We start from the raw sequence: 14,782 nt of genomic DNA on the forward strand, positions 1-14,782 counted from the left end.
TATTATGGAAGAAAATACGCGGTCTCACCGCAATGCTATCCATGTTAGTTTGTCACCAACAGACATTTTCCTTGGGTCCTCCCCCTAACACAATCAGCTCTAGACCCTTCCCATGGCTTCCTCGGTGGGCATTCTTAGAGAAATACTGACAGCACCCATGTCATTAAATCATTAAGTCCACGTTTCATGAGAAGGACCGGATCTGGTTAAGACAAAATTACAACGTGCCTTCTTCTCTTCCCGAAATGGGGCCTGAGAATGAATTCTATGTAAATGTGTCCATTGAAGCCACTTACACGCCCAAATAAAATACAATGGCAAATAAGGCTGAGACAATTCTTTTACATTATACAAAAAGAATGTGGTTGACACTAAATGGATCTTGCTTAAGTGAAAGAGTATATAAAGTCCAATCAAAGCAATAGATTTATGGTATTGGACGTAAAACAAAACAGGGACGGTGCAGGCAAAAGGTAGACCAGGTGCAGTAATGTCCAGGTGCCTGCTGTGACTACAATTAAGGGTAATTAATTCATACAGCCTTTATGTCAGCCCAACTGTGGAATACTGCCTTGTAGACTCTCTCCAATGAAATAAGCATCACTCTGCTTTTAGAAAGTATTATATTTAAAAGAAGCACCTCTCTTTACTCACATAAACTAACATGTTCATCTTGTTTTGCCATCTCTTATTTTTTTAAAGATTTATTCATTTTTTATTACAGCCAGATATACACAGAGAAGAGGAGAGAGAGAGAGGAAGATCTTCCATCCGATAATTCACTCCCCAAGTGAGCCGCAATGGGCCGATGCGCGCCGATCTGAAGCCAGGAACCAGGAACCTCTTCCGGGTCTCCCACGCGAGTGCAGGGTCCCAATGCATTGGGCCGTCCTCGACTGCCCTCCGAGGCCACAAGCAGGGAGCTGGATGGGAAGTGGAGCTGCCGGGATTAGAACCGGCGCCCATATGGGATCCCGAGGCTTTCAAGGCGAGGACTTAAGCCGCTAAACCACGCCGCCAGGCCCGTTTTACCATCTCTTTATTCCAGTTTATCAGCTGTGACTATCAAATTAATAAGCATACTACACTTTTTTTTCTCGAAGCTTGTCTTATGATACTCTGGCTAAAACCAGATTCACAGTAGAAAGTAACAGGTGCCATAAGCCTTTTTTCTCCCTTGGAGAAGTTTCTAGATTCATTGCTACCTGTCTTTGGTCTATAATATCTGCCAGCTATCTTTATTACAGTGTCGTTCTGAAGACTAAATGAGTGACAAGAAAATATTTTTGAGAAGTTTTTGTCCACCTGAACCCTGTGGGGGGGGAAAAAAATAAATGCTCAATCTACCACAAGACACCCTTAAAAAGTTCATGGAAAATGTCTCATAAGCTACATCAGCATAAATATCAATACTTGTTGCACCGAAATAAACTTAATTGCATTTTCCACAACATTTCAAAGTACATTAGAAATGACCAATGGCTTATGACTAAATGGAGTGAAAACGTGAGAAAAAGCGAAGAACTTGCTTTAAATCCTGTTTATAGTGTCTGAACGGCAAGACTACATCTGGAGTTATACAATCACTTCCAATCACCTAAAATTGTTTACCTTTTCAGGAAAAAAAATCTGGCTGAGTTTTTGAAGTTTTTTTCTTCTCAGCTTTTGCGATAATGTTACATCAAATCAAAGCTGCTCCCAGTTCTTGCGACAACCACTCCCCTTACCCGTAGGTTTCAGCTCCTGCATTCAAGCCACACCAATGAAGGAGCTTCCTGCTTTGACGCCCATAACACTGTGGACCCCCATCATCATTCACTAGAGAGAATTCCTTACAGAGACATTGAACAGATGGATGGGTAATCCCATTGGGGATTACCTAGCTTTTGCAGCAGCTTCGGCCAGTGGCAAAGGTTCCATACAGTGGCATCCGTATAATGCCACGTCTCAGAAGGAACCCAAGGGGGAGACGTGGCAACGTACCCTTTCTCCATAACCCAGAATGATCCACGTGGGAATCCATACCTCCAGTCCTTGCAACTGTTGGTTTCACAGAAATGCATTTGCGTGCCAAGCGTGTAGGAAGAGGAAGGCTGTGAGGCGGGTACTCAGACCAGGTTCCAGAAAAATTTCACTGAAACTAAGTCCCTAGTTACTACCGAGGCGCTAGGGGTTTTTCATGCTAACAAACTGGTATGCAAGCAAAATAAAGTCATTCTACCGAGAGTGCCCAGTTCTCCCACTGAGCAGGGGATTATCATGGGGGTTTGTGGTGACATAATGGGGACAGGGGACAAGGCACTGGCTCAGAAGACTCACTCCAGCCTTGCACGTTGGGTGATGTGATAACTGTTTGAGCGAGTACTCAAAGCATCGATCCATAGACTCCTGACATCAATATTTTGGTCGTCCCACCTATCAAGGCCTCATTGTAAGAGCTCACAAGGGAAGAGGGCTGTTGGAGAAAATAAAGAGCACTGTAGATGACGATGACCTCGGTTCTAAGCTAAGCCAACACACCATCAAGATGTCGCACCTTGTTCATTCATTGCAAAGTTGTCACTAGGTCTTCTTCGTCCCGCATCATTGATTGGGTAGGGCGGACACTGGCCACCCCTCCACGACACACGCCTAGACTTTCTTTTTCCCGGTGCTCCCTCTTGTGGCCACAATTGGCTCTGCTCACATGTGGCTGGGATCCAGCTCTGAGTTGGGAGTTTTCAGTAGGATAACTCGGAAGTGAATGTTGTAGAAGCTTCCTGAATGACCCCACAGAATAAATCCTTGAGTGTTTTGGCTTCCTTCCTTCTTCTGCCTCACCCTCAACTCTTTTCGAAGTGCTTCCAAATAAACTCCTTACACCTGAACCAATGAGCGAGGTTCTCTCTGGGAAAAAGTCAGATGGAAACATTAACCATAGTTAACGTCCCTTAGTTCCAGACACATTTCACTAGATTTCTCAAATCAGCGTTGAATACGTTTGGAAGCATTGAATACGTTTGGAAGCGGTGAATACGTTTGGAAGCGTTGAATACGTTTGGAAGCATTGAATACGTTTGGAAGCGTTTCTCTGCATTTGGGTCGGAGAAAATACTTTGTCAACAATCACATCGATGCTTTTGCCTCAATGTCTTTCTCGATCATCTTATTAGAGATCCACCACTACATTTTTCTTCTTTGTGCTTTGCTGAAATGACTGTAAGCCGACACACGGAATCAGATCGTAAAAATCAGGGTGACACAAACCAGAGATGTAAGTAGTAATGCCGGCGTACTGACAAACTGGATAGAAAAGATGGCTCTCGCCTCTCCTTCCTATGTTAGCTATGTCCTTTGGCGCATGTAGAGTGAAGTCAGTATTTACGCTATGGAATACCTGCGGTGTATCCCTTGGAGAATACATCTATAAGATCTTGCTTTGAGGGGTTCATGCCTGGGAAGGTGTTCAGTCCTGTTCCTCATAGCCACCCTTGCCCAAGAACATCCCATCGAACGCTTTCTAGATCCGAACTTCCTTCCTGTTATTCAGTGCCATTAGTCTCACTACCTGGAGCTGCGGCTGACAGGGGATGATACCAGCTCTACTGTCTTGTTACCCTTTGGTTATTCTTCCAGGGAAGGCAGTAAATCCATCACAAACCACCAGCTTCAATTTCTTCCTCTCAAGCGATTTCAGACACAGATCCATTGTCATTATTGTTCAATCCAGAAATATCCTCACCACAAATGCCTCCTTCTCGACAAACACGTCTGGGATATCTGTATCTCAGATAGGAAACCATGTCCATCAGCAAATGGGATATTTGCTGTAAATTCCAGGAGTCAAAATGAGACACGACAGGGCCCGTGTTGTGACATAGAGTTAAGCCGCCACCTGCATCCCCTTAGATGTACTAGGTTGTGTCCAGGTGCCCCGATTCCCCATCAGGTTTCTACTAACGTGTCTTGACAGGCAACAGAGGAGAGCCCAAATCCTCAGACCTCTGCCATTCTGGTGGGAAACCAGGAGGAACTATATAGAGACAATGCAACACGGATTTGTTTCCTGGGCATCAGAATTCAGTCCTTTCTAGTTAAGAATAGAAGAGTTAAGAGAAGACAGACGTGGCAGGAAGCAGTCTTTTTGTACTCACAGAAGCCACATTCACAAAGTCGTCATCAGAGAGGGTCTCCAGCATCTCGGACACGGACGTTCGGATGAGCTTGAGCGTCAGCCCACTGACACTTCCACTTCTGTGAGGGAGACAAATGGGGCCACACCCGTTACCACGCATGTCACCAAAAAAAAATCAGTAGAAGGAAGTATTTATTTATTTATTTATTTATTTTATTACATTTATTCATTAATTACATTGTGTTGTAATTACATAGAATCTGGGATTCTCCCCCCCACCCTCCCCCCATGGTGGGTCCCTCCACCCCGCTGCATGACCATAGTTCAAGTTTAGTTGAAATTCCCTCCCTGCAAGAATTTGCCAAGCATAGAGTCCAACATCCCATAGTCCAGACAAGTCCAACTACTTATTGGGAAGACCCTCTCTGGTCTGAGGGCGGAGTCAGCAGAGTATCTTCCCGGTCAAATAAAAGCACTAATATACCATCTGCAACAATTAACATCATTATGGAATCAATTGACATGGTATTGAGCAGTCAACATATCAAAAATAAATGCGATTAGAAGGAAGTATTTATTGATAATGTAGAAATGAGCAGAATTCCTGCTTTTTTTTTTTTTTTTTACTACATACGCGTTTGTAACTGCAATGATAAAAGCTTAAGAGCTGCGTGACACTTTCTGTCCATTCATTTCTCCCATTGTTTTTAGTCGGCCAAGAATGGCGTTGTGTCGCCATGATGTGTTTGAATTAGCCGTGAGGTCAGAGACGATGTCTTAATTATCTTTGTCTCTTCATTATGCCACTGCACGTAGAAGTCAGTGGAGAAAATTTCTTTCAATGTGATGGAGCACAGATAACTTTGTTTTAGGTTTAGTTTGGTTCCCTGCCTACATAAGCCCAGATCCTGTTGCATGGTGACACATCCCCCACCACTTTATTCAGCCAGTGTAACTACCGCCCGGAGCCTGCTCAGTCAGGAGACCAGTTTAGGAACCAGCAATGTGACCTCTGCTCCTGCAGGAGTGTCTTTCTCTTGCTAGCTTTTGTAAATATCAGCTCAAGAAACGGAAGCAGGAAATCTCAGCTCCCTGTCTCCAAATATCCTCAACTATCCTGCCCCCTGTCCCAACACAGCTTCCCCCTTGACGCTGAACACTTAACAAAACATTTTTTTTTTGAATTTTAGAAAAGAATAAAGCCCATATAAGCCAGATTAGCAATGGCCTCCCCCAGTGGCCCCTGGCTGGCTTCTGCTATGGAAACTCAGCCCAGAACTGCGTTCTTGCTAACAGTCACGTGTCCACTCCGTGTGCATGTCAGCAGTTAGCCAGCTCAGAGCTCTTCCTTTGAATAAATGAATTGAGGCTCTGAGTTCCTCTCCTGCCTCCTCTATTTTGCCCCTCATTCCTGCAAATACGGTACTTCAACTTCTTCACATATTTTCAGTCCAAGGATATGCCTTTGATTTTCAGAAAGTGATTTATTTCTGGAAGTTACCATTCACCCAACAGAATGATTATATTATCATCTAGATTGAAACGCAAGACAAATAGCATGGCTTAGCTTCTGATAAAAGACCTTGAATCATTTAATAATGGCCACACATGGCTAATGCGACGTCTAACAAACAAAACACAACATTGTAGCACGCAGCAAACTCTCTCAAGCTAGATTTTTTTTTTCTGACAAGCAAATTGAACTTTTTAATTTCAGATCAGGCTGAAGAAAATCCAAATGTTGATATTTTCTTGTGATAACATTTGCCTACAAATCATCGTATTTTGTGTTTTCCAGTGAAGCAAAAGTTTGTATAATAATGTACTTTTTTTTTTTTTAAACTCTCGGAGTGGCTATACTTTATATTTTAATTCTCTGATGACACCACTGAAAAAACAAAGCCTCCATAACAGAATATAACTTTTTCAATGTTCTATTTTTGCGCATTCATCCTTATTAGAAAGGTACACTCATAAGCTCATATAGTTAGCTTGAACCATTGAAACACATAATTGAATTGACCATTGTAAAGTCTTGGGACTTGTCTCATATCAATGCTTTGCTTAAAAAAAATCTTGGTACTGATATTTAATATTTATTTCTTTTGTGATCAAATTCCTACAGGTTAACTGAATCATGAATGACCAGCTGCCAGCTAAATGATTCTACTTCTGCTTTGTAGAAAGAATTGCTCGGTTTTAGCAATCTTGTGCTTTGATATTGTTCAGAATATAAAGCAAAATCAGAAACAAAGGATCTTTCCAAATATCTGGATGTTAGATTCCATACTAATGTACATTCTTTCTATTCTATTGGTATTTTAATTTGCTTTGCTCTATGGCTTTTTAATGCATATAAAAGTCAAGCTAATTATATTAGAGGGTCTTTTTCGCATAGCAAAGAATTTTTAGTCTAAATATATGACTGTTATTTGTTTATCTTCCCATTTGCACCTTGTATAAATATGGAATAGTTCAGTACTCACACATCCACCAGGATAAGCATATCTTTAGGGGACGCAGCACCCTGGATGTACCTGAAACAAACAGCGAAACACGTTTTTCTCTTGCAAATTATCATGCATGAACATTTGTTAAACTGATATTTCCAGGAGGTAAGGCATTTTCCTAGCAGGGACGCCTTTCTCTGGAGACAGAAGTGTCATGGGATTGAAGTCAGTTGAAGTAGCAACCAACTTGTCGTATTCTAAAGTGTGAAAAGCAAATGGCTTAAGAACATACAAAAACAACGGAATGACACAACAAATTGATAAGAACATTAGAGATCATGAAATCCGTGAGAATAGGCGTGTTGCTTGGTCCGAGCCTGATTCGAACCTGTATGTCCCAACACACAGAGCTATACCTGCTGGCCTTTCTCCATATTCATCCGGGGCCTTTTGCACATCAAATCTTACTTCTAAGAAGCCTGCCAAGTAACTGATCAGTTGGTACCCAGACAGCACGAGGCACTGACAGAATCTACCCAGGCATACATGCTGATAAGGCAGGGCACAGTTTAAAAATGTGCACCCACCCTTGTTTCTCTATAAGACAGTGAACTAACAAGAGCTACAGGTGCATTCCTGTAAACGCACAGCTACTTCCTGTCTGCCTGTTCACACTGCACCTCGTCGGCTTCTTAATGAGAAATGAAGAGGTCAGGATACCAACTGCTTCTCCTGAGTGGGCGTTAACTTCTAATTTTCTCCCCAGACCATCAAATCCTGAGCCCTAATCATGAGCAGTCCTTGCCTGCGTGCAACAACCAAGGACATTCTGGAGTAATACGAACAAAAATGCAACCTGCCACTTTGATGGTTAACATCCGTGGTGAATGAGACTTAACGTTGTAAATTTCTCCTTTAAATGTGCTTGTTAAAATTGGACTGAATCCCATCAGAAAGCAAGAAATAACAGATATTGTCCAAGAGTAAGGGTTTTTCTTAACTGAGTTATATGGCATTCTTTTAAATGGTACTAAGGCTCCTGGCTTCAGATGGCTCAGCTCCAGCCATGGCAGCCACATGGGGAATGAACCAGAGATGGAACATTTTTCTTTCTTCTCTCCTTCTCTTTGTAAATCTGCCTTTCCAATAAAAATAAATAAATCTTGTTTCTTAAAAAAACCCAAATGATATTAAGGACCTCATTCAAAGGCACTGATATAAAAACAGCACAGTACAAAGAACTATGCTGATTATAGTGAGAACTCATTAAAAAGACCTGCATGGGGCGGACACTGTAGTGTAGCACGCTAAGCCTCCGCCTTAGAGCCAGCATCCCTTACGGACACAGGTTCGAGTCTCTTGTTTTCCCTGTCTATTCCTCCCTCTCTGTAATTCTGACTTTCAAAGTAAGTAAATAAATATTGAATGGAAAAATGTATTTCTACGCAGGAAAGTCAATAACAATAAAGACAAACACAACAGAATTAATTCTAAGAAGAAACTAATGCTTATCTCTCCGTGAGTACAATTACAAATTTGTAAAGTTTTGAGTTAGGGGAATGAGTTGCTTCAGCAGAGAGATACAACTTTCCTTGGGGGGAAAAAAAATAAACCTAAGCTAGATAAAGGTAGTGGGGGCAGCTCTTACCTTGGGGCCAGTGCTCATTAGTTCACTGCCAAAGGCGAACTATCCTGGGGTCCATCTAATCTTGGTGCTCAGAACTCCCAGCCAGTGGGCAGCCTTTCAATGGAAATCCTCACCAGCTAAGAGAGATTTATGGCTGAGACTGAAGGAAGAGCATTGGGGGTATCTCACGTCAACAATTCGTATTCTCATCCCCCCTGGAAATCATGCCTGCCTTGTGCCGTCGGCTATAGGTATGAAAATAACCAATGGAACACATTAAATAGATAATATTTATCTGGACAAAATGCTAATTTAAAAATGATCTCCATTTCTAATTAAAAAAAAAAAACCCTCTTTTCTCTTTGGCGTTTTCATGGTTGAAAATGCTTACCATGGTCTCCTACGCACATCATACAGGTCAATCTTGTTTGGAGTTCTACTATTATCAACCCAAGGAGATGCTAAAAGAAGAAGAAGAAGAAGAAATAAATGAAACCAAAATATCGGATGTACTCTACAAAAACCAGTGTCACTCACTGAAATGTCACTGACTTCAACTTGACTTAATGTGTATCAATGTGCCGGTGGGAGACCTCAGGCCCGTGTGCTCAGCTCTTCTCTTTTTAAAAACGGAGAACACCACATCAGCACCTAAGCGTGTCACCATAAGCTCAACCTGCTCATCACATCATTTCAGAAACAATGTTTAGGGGCCCAAGGCAGTAGCCTAGTGGCTAAAGTCCTCGCCTTGCGTCCGCTGCCATCCCAGACAGGCAGCGGTTCTAATCCCGGCAGCTCCACTTCCCATCCAGCTTCCTGCTTGTGGCCTAGGAAAGCAGTCGAGGACGGCCCCAAAGCCCAGGGACTCTGTGCCCACGTGGGAGACCCAGAGGAAGCTCCTACTTCCTGCTTCAGATCGACTCAACTCCAGCCATTGTGGCTATTTGGGGAGTGAGCCCGGGGACGGAAGATCTTTCTCTGTCTCTCCTTCTCTGTAAATCGGACTTTGCAATAAAAAAATGAACAAAGCTTCAAAACAATGTTTAGGTGGAGAGTTTTCTGGGCGTTAACGTAGATATTTTTTGCTCTCCAGTAACAACACTTACAGTGCTTTGAACTATTCAATCCTTGGGCTTCTGTTCTGATCAAATGCCATAGTGCCTTGGAATCCATATATTTGTTGTTTTTTTCTTGGATTTTTGTTATGTCATAGCGTGGTTTCCTGCCCTTCATATTCATATATGTGATATTGAAAAACTACATTTATCTGGATTGTCTGAGGGCAGACTGAACAATCTTGTTTAAGTTTCACAGCTTTTATCATATTTGCAGCAACAAGAAGAGTTCTTAGTCTAATTTTATTATGAGTCTTCAATGTAATTATAGTTATTCTAACTAAGGCTACCTTCATGTTAATTAGATGCCATACAAACTTTAAGTGTACACTCATACACACCCAGGGTTTAATGGAAAGAATAAACACTGATACATTTATGATAATCTTATTTTACAAATATTTGACCTGGTTTACATAGAGGATAAGGATGCGTGCCCATGAGGATACTGATCAGGGTGGGTAGGGTCGAGGCGTGGGGGAAGGTGGATGGGACAAATGCTCCCAATTTTCCTTTTCTGTATTATCTAGGTGTGGGGAAGGACGCATTGCCAGCTGCCAAGTTACATCAGTATCCGGGGATGGGGAATGCCCAGTTGACGTCATTTTAGAAACCTGGATGTAGAGAAGGTTCCAATGGGTATTGCCTGAGTAGCTTTAATAGTTCTGAGATGTTGTTGGTTTTGTTGCTGGTTGGTTGTTGGTTTTTGTTGCTGGTTGGTTGTTGGTTTTTGTTGGTTGAGAAGATCCTTCCACAGTCCACTCCAGTGTGTCCACTCACCTAGAAACTTGCTGCCAAAGCTCAGCCAGGAAAGTTATCCAACCTGTTCTGTTTATCTTCTCTTAATGCACTCGCCATCCTCTGCAGGCCCAAATGAGATGGCCATCTTGTCCCCCATATGCACCTGGGCGTGTTATCCACCACATAGGCCTCGCAACCGAGAAGGCCCATTCCCAACACATGCATTCCAAGGTTGGACCACACATCCTATGATCTTCCCTGTGGCTGGAGTTTTGAGTCCAGTGCTCTAATTGAGGAGTGCCCCAGGCAACATCACCTGGGATGACCCCAGACCTAACTCTTGCATGTACCAGACAGTACAGGGTCTGTTTCAGCCCATTACTGGTATCATCCTATGTGTACACGGGTGATTGTAGTTGCCTGGTCAGTTCTATCCCCAACCCCATGCCTGTGCAAACCTATCAATTCTGTCACCCACCCTAACCCAGCCCAACACAGACCTGACCCTTCTGCACACCTGCCCCAGTTCCTCTGTATGCCAGTATATACAGCAGACTAGTCGGGTTCGTGTCACATCCCATTTAGGCTCTTTTAAACACTGGTGGGTGTTTGGCTCAGCCTGATCTTGCCCTCATTCAATCCTGACATTCACCAGTGTGTACTATAGCCTTGCCAGACTTGTCCCAACTTTCTCTGGTGGGTGCTAGAGCCAGCTACACCTGGTCCAGCTCCAGACATGGCTCTCATGTGAATTAGCAGGTGCCTCAGCCTAGCCCAGACTGTCCTACAAACACCAGAGGGTTTGCAAGCACCAGAGGGTGGTAGAGTCCAGTCCTTTCTGGCACACCCCCGAGTTCCAGCCAATGCACATGCCTAGGGATGTTGTAGCCAGGTTCAGTGGGACCTTCCCCATTCCCTGTACTCACGCTCACCACTGGGAACCACAGTCTAGCATGGACATCCCCTTAGCTCCCCTACCAGGCCCACCCCTCAGATACAGAGCTTGCACTTATCATTGGTTGCCCAAACCCAGCCTGAAATGGCCTACCCCAAATGTTGGTTCTTGCTATCAGATGCTGCAGCCTAATCTGGTCTTACTTGCTCCCAGCCCCAGCTTTCACTGGTGGGTGCTGCAGCCCAGCTCTGCACAACCTGCCCCATCCCTGGCTCTAATGCAGTGTGGTTGGTAGAACAGCTTAGTCTGGCATGGCCCACACCCCATTCTAGCTCCTGGGTATGCCAGTGTGTTATACCAGCCCTGCCAGGTAACCACCCTGAGCCAATCTACACATCTGCCAATAAGTGGAGCAGCCCTGCCCTATATGTTCCACACCTAGTCCTGACTCATGTGCTCACCAGCCAGAGCTACGGCCAGCCCGCTAGGGGAGTTCACTAAGTTGTCCCCACCAGGACCTCTTCAAGACCCAGATCTCACACCTACAAGTGGGTATTAGGCCCATATGCAGCGTAGTCCACCCCCCAAATTTATCCTTTGTGTGTTCTGGTGGATGCCTGGCCCACACCCAATTCTTGGGTGCACCTGCAGCCTGGATCTGCCTGACTTGGTTCCAATCCCAGCTGCCATTAGTACCAGTGAGTTCTATGGTCATGCCTCGCTTGGCCCGATACTATTCCTAGCTGTCACATAAACCAGCAGATACCATGTCCCACAAGGGTAAACCCATATATCCTCCACAGATTCTGCCTCCAGATCTGGTTCTCTAACCTGCTGGTCAGTGTCACGGCCCAGCCAACATGATCCACTTCCTGTCCCGGCACTTACTGGTGGGTACTGTGGCCTAGTCATGCCATGCAGGCTCTCCACGGCTAGCTTTAGTGTGTACCAGTGGCTGGTGGCTGATGCTAACTAGCCCAGCTCAAGTCTCCCACATGGATGGGTACATGAGTTGACACAGAAAGGCTCCTTGCTTTCTCTCCTACAAACCACCAGGTCTCAGCAGCCTCATTTACCTCCAAGGGCAGTGGTCTGTTCAGGGGAATCCTCCTAGAAATCGTTCCTCACCTGTAACGGTACCCCCAAACCCCTTCCCTGAAGAATCCACAGCCCCCACACTAGGTTCCCCAGTCTAATCTTTTGGCTGGGTGACATGCTGGCCTGGGGCCCTGCCAACCTGCCTGGGACCCAAACACACACATGGGTCCCCAGACAAGTCCCACCAGCAATGCTGGCCTAGGACCCTACCTACCTACATGCCCAGGACTTAAGCGCATGCACGAATCTCTGGCCCTCGCATGGCAGTCCACTGGCACCAATGATAATTTTATGTGGAAAAAGTCTGTCAAAACAGATTAAGTTATATGATTCTTAGGGAAATGCCTAATTCATATGATTTATATGCCACAATTTATTGCATCCTTTTTTTTCTTGAGGGAATTTGGAAGTTACAGAGGATTTTACTCAGTCAGGTTTCTTAACCAACTAAAATAATATGGCCAATTAGAATCTGTCAAAACGATCTACACGCCTAAACCCGTTCTTGGTTGTGACTCTCTGTTATTAGGGGTGATTTTATAAAATGACTTATTCTTTTCATATGACTAATTACATTTACATGAAACAGTGGGTTTAAATATAGTACTCCTACCACAACCTTCTACAGACACAGTCAGTGTGTCTCAAATGGTAACTCCATTTTAATTCTTGGCATCTGAAGAAACTGAGAGCCGGTGGCATCAAAACATCATTTTTTTTTTGACAGTAGATCTAGAATGATGTCCATGCTGATAGACAAATCGATTCTCTTTCCATTATTCTCCATAAAATCTGACTCCTCGAGTTACAGTTTAGTAATGAATAACAACTTTTTTTTTTAAATATAGAAAGGCAGATTTACACAAAGAAGGAGGGAGACAGAAAGATTTTCCATCTGCTGGTTTACTCCCCAAATAGCTGCAATGGCCAGAATTGAACTAGTCTGAAGGATCCTGGAGCCCCTTTCAGGTCTCCCACATGAGTGCAGGGTGCCCAGGACCTGGGCACCCTTCACTGCTTTCACAGGTCACAAGCAGGCAGCTGATGTCCGGATATGAACTGGCGCCCATGTAAGATGCTGGAGGTTGGAGGTGAAGCATTAGCCTGTTGAGCCATTGCACCAGCCCCACAACTAAAAATCTCAAGCAATCATATTCCACTCACTGCACTATGCTGCTTATACATTTATAGTTTTTCAACTTCAAATGCCCTGTTACCTTGCTCTCTAAAAACAGAGCTGGAATCTTTAAATATCTTTTACATCTTTTTCCCTAGCAGGCACAGTGTTAAGTTTTGCCAGAAGATGATACAAAAACAGACTCTGGGTGAGAAAACGATTTTTTGCTTACTGGCTGTTTCGTGTGCTCACACACATGCGGTTTCTGCTGCCTGCCTCCTGCAGCGGATGGGCCTTCTCAGAGCTGCAGGTGTCCCAGACTCCCCAAGGCTTCTGCAGCAAACTCAGCTGCTCCAGACCTGGGCTCCTGTAATGCCCTCATCCCCCACATCTAATGACCAGCAGGACGCATGGATCATTTTAACAGAAAGAACTTCCAAAGAGAGGAGCTGGAACTTTCTAGCAAGTCCCTATAATGTGGCTCCCAGGGCCTCTTTGCCCTGGACAATGGACAAGGAGGTCGATCTCAGGCCAGCGTCTGATCCTTGGGCATTCCACGTCAGCTGCAGAGACAGTTGTAACTTACAGAATTCCATAGTATCATAACTGGTACTCAGGGATGATTTAGAGTTCTTTATGCTTCCAGCCAACCCCACATTACTCCAATGGCTGTCAAAATTACTACTTCATTATTCAAAAAAGAAACATTTGATGTTCGAAGTACCAGGTTTTTCCTTGCTCTTGATGGAAACAAGACCAACATGAATGTAAATGGGAGACTATATATCGGCTATGACATGCCATGGAATCTGTATCTTAATGACCAAAAAAAGTTAAAATGCTAGTTATTGCATGTCAGATAATTAGATATTTTTCTAGTTTTAGAGTGGTTGTATTAATAGTGATTAACAATCTTCACCTGGAAGTTTTCAGAAGTACTCACTCTTATATAATGTTACTCAATTATACTAAATCAACATACTTATGATAAAATCAAATAGCATAAGTTCTTCTGTGATGTGAAGTTCCATTGTGGCATTTAACTGGCATATTATTTATATAAGCTTGGAATGATCAGAGATCAAAAGCATTAAAAACAGCAAATAATCGCACACTGAAATTCCCTGAATAATCAGGGTATTAATCATGCGTAGGGAAAGTTACCTGTTACGAAATGAATTTAGAGCTTCTAACGTTTTTGCAAAAAAAGGGAAATGCTGCTGTTTTTACCTGTCTCTGGCTTTCTGCCGGAGAAGGGAGAGCAGAAACTCAAAAAGAGGGCATCTTATTTTTGAATGTCGTCACTAAACTTGACAATGATCATCTGTGAGAATTTCTTTCCAGTGCCCAACAGTGAACTATAGAGGTGCTCGTTTTGGGGTGGATTCAGTGGTTATTTACGATGCTGGTGTCCGCTACGGGAGCTCTCGTTCGAGTCCTGGCTACCGCACACATTACGGCCAGTTCCCTATGAATGCAGGGGGAAGCAGCAGATGGCCCAAACACCTGAACTCCTGCAAACCACCTTGAGACTCAGGTGCAGTTCCTGATCCTGGCTTTGGGATTTTGGGAGAGCAAACCAGAGGATGAAAGATATCTGTCTCTCTCACTTTTTCTCTCTCCCT

At 43.8% G+C, this 14,782-nt stretch overlaps 1 protein-coding gene across 3 annotated transcripts in view; it reads right to left on the reverse strand.

Moving 5' to 3' along the window:
* The window catches only part of CACNA2D1 (calcium voltage-gated channel auxiliary subunit alpha2delta 1), a 378,401-nt gene that overhangs the window by 71,889 nt on the left and 291,730 nt on the right, over nt 1–14,782 (reverse strand). For all 3 annotated transcript variants that reach the window (XM_058657498.1, XM_058657497.1, XM_058657496.1), the window contains exons 8-10: nt 8,583–8,652; nt 6,601–6,651; nt 4,134–4,233 (exon numbers count right to left, since the gene is read on the reverse strand). In XM_058657498.1, coding sequence (XP_058513481.1) covers nt 4,134–4,233; nt 6,601–6,651; nt 8,583–8,652 — 221 coding nt within the window. The remainder of the gene's footprint in view (nt 1–4,133; nt 4,234–6,600; nt 6,652–8,582; nt 8,653–14,782) is intronic.

This window comes from Ochotona princeps, chromosome 32 (genome assembly GCF_030435755.1).
Source record: "Ochotona princeps isolate mOchPri1 chromosome 32, mOchPri1.hap1, whole genome shotgun sequence".
Taxonomy (NCBI): Eukaryota; Metazoa; Chordata; class Mammalia; order Lagomorpha; family Ochotonidae; genus Ochotona; species Ochotona princeps.